Here is a 7,974-nt window from a genome sequence, read left to right as displayed (position 1 = left end):
TCACCCGATGATATTTTTCCCATTGATTTTCAGAGACTGGTAGGGAGGGAGGGGGAGAGAAACATCTGTGTGAGAGAAACATATCGATTGGTCGCCTCCTACATACACCCTGACCAGAACCAGCCAGGGATTGAACCTGCAACCCAGGTACGTGCACTCGTCAGAATCAAACTCGGGACCCCTCAGTGGGCAGGCTAACACTCTAACCACTGAACATACCGGCCAGGGCTTTAGTTAATTTCTTTTTTCCTACTGAATATAATTCCAATGTATCTATCAGATTGACTTATTCACTGCTATGAGCATTCTTGCACACAGGTCCTGGTGTATGTGTGAGGGTTTTTAGGCTACATACCCAGAAATTGAATTGCTGCAGCAGAAGGTATGCATATGTTCAACTTTTGTAAGTTATGCCAAACTTTTAAAAAACGGTTAAACTTGCCCTGGCCAGTGAGGCTCAGCTGGCTAGAGTATTTTCCTGTGCACCCAAGGGTCTCAGTTCAGGTTCAATTTCAGGTCAGGACAAATATCCAGGTTGTGGGTTTGATCCCTGGTCAGGGTGGGTACAGGAGGCAACTGATCAGTGTTTCTCTCTCACATCGATGTAGCTCTTTCCCACTCCCCTCCTCTCTAAAATCAATGAAAAACATATCCTCGGGTGAGGATTAAAAAAAATAATAATAATAATAATAATAATAATAAAAAGTGTTTAAACTTGAACTCCCATTGAGCCCACTTCATAACATTTGTTGTCATCAGAATGCTTCCTTAGAATGGGGCCTGATATAAAGCCCTGTGAATTAATGTTGTTACTGTTACTGGTAGAGACAAGCTAGAGGCCCATTAAACAGCTTTCCTCTCTGTGGGTGCACAGCTAAACTACATTTTCCAGCCATCCATGGCTCTAGCTGAGGTCACGTGACCATTTCTGGCCACTGGAGCCCACTTCTAGGCTAGATCCTTAAAATGGCCCACAGAATCCTTTCTCTCCCTTTACTTGCTGGCTGGTTGGATGCTGAGGATCTATCTAAAGACCCCAGGGTGACCCTGGATGGTGAAGCTAGAGACCAGAAGAGTCTCAGCTTCTGACTCATCCCAGGGATGGCTGCCTACCTGTTCGAATTGAGATATGAGAGAAACTACTTGTGTTAAGCCACCCAGATTTAGAAGTTGTTTGTTATGGCAGCTAGTGTAACTTACAGTGGTTAGTTCATTTTATTATGATTATAATTCAGACTTCCAAGTCCTGAATTTCAGACGGAGCTCACAGCCTTTTATACTGTTCCCCCTATAGCCCAAGCCATAAGAACAGCAATATATCTATCTATATCTATATATCTATACATATATTTATAGATATAGATATATAAAACAAAAAAATACACCTGTACATTTAGAAATACTGCAAGGCTGTGCCTTCCTGAGGATGGATTAGGCACAGAGCCAGATCAGAAATGCCCCTGGTCCTGAGAGAGGCCTCACCGACCCTGCCAGATAGGCCTTGGCCCTAGACTAGCACTGAGGTCATGCTGGGTCCCCCAGCATCTGAGGCCTAGAGTCCTAGGAGCAGGCCACATAGCTGGGAGGTGAAGGCTCGGGGGCTGGGACAAGGTTATTCTCATAAGGGTTGGAATAGGGGCCACTGGATGAGTCCCCCTTGACGCCCTGGGAGCCCCCTGAGCTGTAGTCAGTTGAGATGCCAGAGTCCGACACCACGAGGTACAGGTACTTTAGGTGGGGTGGGGTGGGGGGCAGCTCAGGGGGCAATGCTCTTGGGCGCAAGAGCTGGGAGCTGGGGTCCAGGATGGTGTACTCAAAGCTGGCCGGCGAGGCCCCCTCTGGTTTCAGGGCCAAAACCGATGAGCAGGAGGATGCTTCTGAGCCTTCATCCATGGCTGCTATGTCCAAACTGCCACCAGACTGTGGGGGGTCCTCGCTGGGCGGGCTCCTGGGCAGCAGCCACTTGTCCAGCACCAGGTAGGTGTCCTGGGCATGCTCACGGCCCACTGGCTCCAGCAGGGGCCCCTCATCATCTGTCCCTGGCTCCACTGCTTGTGTCACCCCCCAGCAGCGTTCAGAAAGGACTTCCAGTGGGGTAGGCGGGTCCTCTGCGAAGGGGGTACAGGGGCTCCACCACAGACAGCCGTCATTCTGATACAGCCACAGCTGGGGAAACAGTACCAGCCAGCTCAGAAACCTGCGGTTTGGCCACAGGAGCAGGGATGCCACAGGCCCTGAGGGACAACCAGACCACCTACCTGGAAGTTACCCTTGTGGGTGGTGAAAAGGCCCTCAAATTCACTCTCAGGGCTTGGGATGCCAGGCCAGATCTTCTGCTTCAGAGCCCTGGTGAGACCAAAAGAAACAAGTACATGGGCATGTGTCGTTGAACACACCTATATCCCCTCTGTATCCAGTCGCAGGGGCATAGATACTCCTCACCCCTGGTGATCCTGATGAAGGTAGAGGAGTGCACAGGGGATGGGGAGCAGGGGCTTTGGCTGAAGCATCTATAGAGACCTACAGGAAGGCAACTGAAACAGAGTTTTGAAGGATGTGTAGGAGTTCAATATACAGTGCCTCATGCCCCTCTAAACCTGGCCCAGCTTGCCTGGAGGTCCATTGTGTCACTTCTCTCACTCCTCCCCCTGGTTCCCCAATGCATTCAATCTCTTCCCCACGCCGTGTAGGCAACCCTGCCTACTGTCACCCCTATTACTTCATTATTCCCCTCATCACTCACCACTCCCTCCTCACACACTCTGTTCTAGCCATAGAGCTCTTGAAGCTGCTTCATTGTCCCAAACTCATTCCCACCTCAGGGCCTTTGCGCAATTGTTTCTTCTCCCTGCTTTTCATGGCCGCTTCCTTCCAACCTTCAGATTTCTACTCTAAGGTCACCTCCCAGAGGTCTTCCCTATCCATGCTGTCATGTCCCCATAGCCCATTTCTGTGATATCACTCATCATAACTTATAATCAAATATCTGTTGATTCCCTTGTTTGTTGTCTGACTCAACTATGAGATCCACCGGGTCAGGAACATGTCTGGCTTGTTCTCCACTCCTCTTCCCTGTGCCTAATACATAGTTGACACTCAATATGTATTTTCTAACCAGATAAATGAACAGAGCCTTAAAAGACAACTAGGAGATTGCTAAGCAGACAAGGCAGGAATCACATGTGCCAAAGCCTGGTGGTGCGAAACCACATGTTATGTGCTTAGAATTTCAACAACCCTCAGGAGGAATGGTCATATCATAAAGCGTCTGAAGAGCTTAACAGAAGAGAAGAAACACAGGGCTTACCTCTTTCCATTAAGCCCATCTCGTTGACTTTACAAAAGTAAAGGAATTTGCAAAGGAATCTAAAAGGGGAAAACCAGATGGCTGTCCCCCAGCATATTTTAACTAAGAGTCTGAGCCTGGTCTGGCTTGCATCCCGGCCCTGCCACTGACTCCTTACTGTTGACCTCGGGCACGTGCCTGCCTCTCTGAGCCTAGGTTTCCACAAGGAAAGGGGGCACTTAGAGGGGGGGGGGTCTGGATCAGGTGCCCGAATGGGGTGCTCACCGGCGGTGGGAGAGGAGGGCGAACACGGCCAGCAGCAGCAGGATGAGCACGAGGATGAGGGAGAGCGTCAGGATGAGCGGGTCCAGGTCTGGAGAGCCAGGAATAGGTCAGGGCAGTGGGCTTGCCCCAAGCTCAGCCCCAGCCCCGCTACACCCCTACCTGGGGCCTCACCACTAGCTGTCAGCAGCGACGCAGGCTCCGACCAAGCGCTCCAGAAGCCGTCGAAGCTCGGCTCCGCCATACGCGCGCGCACCATGAAGGTGTACCGCGTTCCGCGCCGCAGGTTGCTCAGCACGCACTCGGTGCGGCCGTCCAGGATCTCCACCTGGCCGCGCGAACGGACACGGGCAGGTGGGGCGGACCAATCAGAGGAAGGAAGGATGGCGCCCGAGGAGCAATGAGAGTAGGAGGCGGGGCTCCAGGAGGGCTCGGGGCCAATCAGGATGGGGTCCCGGTAAACAGGGGCCCAGAGCATGGAGGGGGCGGGGCCCTGAAAGTGATCTAGGGTTTGGGACAGGGTTTAGGTGGCTGGGGAGGCTTGGAGAAAGGGGTCTTGTGGGTGGGCATGGAGCTGTCAGGGGCCCCAGGGCAATGGGATGTCGGGCGTCAGGGGCGGACCTGGAGGGGCGAGGCCGTGGTGACCGTCTGGGCGGGACTTAGAGGGGCTGGACCTTTGGGAGAGCTGGGGGTGGGCAGTAGGGGCGAGTCTCACCTTCTGCGCGCTCCCTGCCGCGCTGCCTGCGGGAGATGTTCACCTCGTAGCGGATGAGGCTCGCCATGGGGGCCCCAGGAGGTGGGAGCCAGCGTAGTACCACGTGGCCGCCCTCGTCCGCCCGCCGCGCCTCTAGCTCCGCAGGGGGGTCCAGGAGCACTGCCGAGAAGGGCAGCTCCAGTGGGCGGGGACAGAGACCTCCCTCCATCCACTCGCCCATTGCCGGCGAACTTACCCACTTCGTTGATCTGGATGACTCGGTGGTAGCGTGGAGCACCGGACGAGGCCGCTGTGACGCGCAGCTCTAAGGGCACGAAGCTCGACGTGTCGGCCGTAGGCAGCGAGCACCAGAAGCGCACCGCTCCGCGCGCCGCGGGCGCCTGGTGCAGGCGGCACGGCTTCCACTGCTCACCCCTGAGTGAGGCGGGACCCGGGAGGAAAGGGAGCAAGTTGGGGGTGTTGACCGGGCCGGGTTCATTCTGGTCACTACCACGAGGGGGCGCCCCAGACCCAGGTACGCGACACCTTGGACCTGGTTGAGAGGTTGCCGTCCCTGCCCTGAGGTTTGGAGCCGCGCTCCACCGGTGATCACCAGAGTGTTCCAGCCCCGGCCACTAGGGGAGGTGTCAGTGCTGATACCGCGGGCTTCCCACCCGCAGGGGAGGTGCCGACCCCGCCCGCCCCGCCACCCTTGGAGGCGTTCCGCCTGCCCGTCGGACTTACTCGAGCTGGTAGGAGAAGCTGTAGTTGTCGGGGCTGACCCCCGCGCTTGCCGCCTCCTCCCAGAAACACACCAAGTCTTCCAACCGCTCGGTGAAGCACAGGAGCTCTTTGTGCCCGTGGGCCACCAGCAGGGCCGCTGGGGGGGCGGGGGGAAGGGGCAAGGGGAAGGGTCAGGCGAGCCGAGCCTAGTTTTCGGACCACAGCGCCCTCCCCCTCTTTCCCGTCGCCTGTGCCGACCGATAAGACAAAAGCCCCACCCAGCTCTCCACCCAGCAGGGCCCTGGAGGGGTACGCAGAGGTGGTGCCTCCCGAACTCCCGGGCCCAGGATACTTGCCTTATTGTTGCCCCCACACATACCCATCCATCCCGCCACCCGCAGAACTGAGCGCAGCGTTCAAGGCCTCGGCCTCCCGCAGCCCACCCGCCGCCCCGGCCCAGGACCAGCCAGCCCGTGGGTGTGTGTGGAGGAGGCGGGGCCCCCTATCGGACCCGGCAGGCTCCCGGCCTCCCGATAGCGCCAACCGTGCCCCCGCCCCCTCCCTCAACCCAGCGTCGCAGGGGATCTGGTGCCCGCACGCAAACCGTGTTTACAGTCGCCTGCGACCCGGCCCCTGTGCCTCGGACCCGGGTTTTCCTCCCTCCCTCGCCGGAGGTCCGCTAGGTCCTCTCCCCCCAGGGACTCCAGACCGCGGAGCCCAGGCCCATTAGGATGGAGCATGTCCCAGCTCCCTGAAAAGATAAACCAGGAGCCTTGCGTTTCTCTCCAGCGGTACCCCCAGAACCCAGCCCGGGGACTTGGCCCCCCGCAGAACCGCCCTGGGGATTCAGACACCAGCTCGGTCCTCAGGACCGAGGCTGACAGTTCCGGCCCCTGCATTGCCCTCCAGGACCGTGTCGGGGTCCGTCCACAGCTCCATCCTTCCTTACCTTTGCTTTCAAACTTGGGGCCCGGGGAGTTAGGAGGGGGAGCCAAGGCGGCTCCCGTGAGCAGGAGCCAGAGGGAGCCGACTCCAGGCCAGAGGGGCGCCCCGAGGTGATCCATGATGCAGCCCCCGCCGCGGGGGGCCCAGAGCTCCTTCTCCAAACTTCCTCCACCTCTGGCACAGTCCACAGCTGGGTCAGCAGTTGCCTCCACCGGACACAGCTGACCAGGCCCTTCCCGGCCAGGCGCCTCCAAGTGGCAGCTTCCCCGAGGGGGCGGGACCAGCAGGCAGCCTGGACTGAGATAAGGGGAGGCGGCAGCCCTGCCAGGCCCCGCAGGAGGAGGCAGGGGCCCACTCGCCCCGCTGCCGCTTGGGGACGGGGGCGGGAACCCCTGGGGTTTCTGTATCGGAAACACTTTCTTGCTGTGTGACCTTGGGCAGGTGTCTACCTCATCTGAGCGTCAGCATTTTCATCTGTAAGAATTGGCTTGGCGTGTAGCAAACATTCCAAAAATGCAAGCTATTGATATTATCGCGTGAATTAACATTTCCCGGTCTGGGTAGAAATAAATAATAAAAGCGTCATAGTGACTAGCTCTTGAGTGTTTGCACAATGCTAGGCAGTGCCGCCAGACAGTATGTATGAAATGACTCTGTATTGGTCAAATGGCATATATTCTGGAGTGTGAGGGTTTGTGATTTTGCTTTTTGTAAAAAATGTACTGTTTACATCAGTATATTCGGCATTTTATAAGGAGTGTGCAGTTCTTTTAATAATGTGGCAAGTAATTCTAGAACAAACCATAAAAGCTATTTGCTTGGGCTGAGCTTAAACGGGGGTAAACACCCCACAAAGGTACATGCCTGGGGAGGGGTGATACCTACCTGATTGCTCCTGCCAGCCCCAGATTAGCCCATTAAACGCTCCATTCCGCGGAGCAGGGTGATTGGTTCAGGGCGGGCATGTGATCCAAATGCAATCGATGAGCTCCCATCCTAGGACTTGACTGGGCCTTACTGGGAAAGGGGGTGCTGCTTTCTACTGGGCAACAAGGTGGTCAGATGGAGTAGCCAGGAACACCTTTGCCTGGAGGGAAGAAGTGGGCAGATGGTGAAGATAACGTGGGCATTTGCACCAGCTGTTCCCTCTGCCTTGAAGGTTCTTCCTCTAAATATCAGGGATCACCCCTTCACTTTATTCAGGCCTCTGCCCACATGTCACCTTCTCACTGAAGTCCTCTCTGATAACCCTATTTAAAACAGCAGCCCTATCATCCCACACTCCCCATCGCCCTTAAGTGGCTTATTATTATTATTACTAGAGTCCCGGTGAACAAAATTCATGCATGGGTAGGGTCCCTAGGCCTGGCAGGTGATCAGGACCAATCGGGCCCTTCCGGCTGCTGGCAGGGGCCTTCCTTCAGGCTGTCCTGGGGCCTTCTTTCATTCCACACCACTCCTGGTGGTCAGTGCATGTCATAGTGAGCAATCGAACTCCTGGTCTCCTGGTCGAACTCCTGAGGGGACACTTTGCATATTAGCCTTTTATATATATACTAATGGCCTGATGCACAAAATTTGTGCATGAGGTGGGGTGTCCCTCAGCCTGGCCTGCACCCTCTCACAATCTGGGACTCTGGCTCCTAACTGTTCACCTGCCTGCCTGCCTGATCACCCCTAACCACTCTGCCTGCCGGCCTTCTCACCCCCAACTGCCCCCCCCTTGCCGGCCTGATTGCCCCCAACCGCCCCCCCCTGCTGGCCTGATGACCCCAACTGCCCTCCCCTCCTGGCCTGATCGCCCTTAACCGCCTCTGCCTTGGCCCTGCCACCATGGCTTTGTCCAGAAGGTCTCCTGGAAGGTCTCCCAGTCTAATTAGCATATTACCCTTTTATTAGGATAGATGTGTCTAATCATGTCATGCCTTATTTTACTTAGTGAAATGCTCTTCAGAGTCAACTTATTTACCATGGATTCAAAAGCCCTTTATATTTTGCTCCCCCATTATCTCTCCAACCTCATCACTCATTCTTTTCTTTCTGT

General features: G+C 55.9%; 2 protein-coding genes across 2 annotated transcripts in view; one reads left to right on the top strand and one right to left on the bottom strand.

The window, feature by feature from the left end:
* SWSAP1 (SWIM-type zinc finger 7 associated protein 1) overlaps window positions 1-878 on the top strand; it is a 2,503-nt gene extending 1,625 nt beyond the window's left edge. The window contains exon 3 of the mRNA XM_006104580.3: window positions 875-878. Within this exon, the coding sequence (XP_006104642.1) occupies window positions 875-878 (4 nt within the window). The remainder of the gene's footprint in view (window positions 1-874) is intronic.
* A 314-nt stretch (window positions 879-1,192) lies between these two features.
* Window positions 1,193-6,049, bottom strand: EPOR (erythropoietin receptor). Its single transcript, XM_006104560.2, is given in 9 exon segments — window positions 1,193-2,166; window positions 2,259-2,346; window positions 3,572-3,659; window positions 3,743-3,896; window positions 4,284-4,313; window positions 4,315-4,442; window positions 4,519-4,697; window positions 5,007-5,142; window positions 5,935-6,049. Coding segments are annotated over 9 exon segments (1,524 nt in total). The 3' UTR covers window positions 1,193-1,560.
* Between the last annotated feature and the right edge of the window lie 1,925 nt (window positions 6,050-7,974).

Source organism: Myotis lucifugus, unplaced genomic scaffold (genome assembly GCF_000147115.1).
Source record: "Myotis lucifugus unplaced genomic scaffold, Myoluc2.0 scaffold_583, whole genome shotgun sequence".
In the NCBI taxonomy this organism is placed as follows: Eukaryota; Metazoa; Chordata; class Mammalia; order Chiroptera; family Vespertilionidae; genus Myotis; species Myotis lucifugus.
Note: the sequence above shows the minus strand (reverse complement) of the source record. Positions and strands in the feature narration are given on the sequence as shown.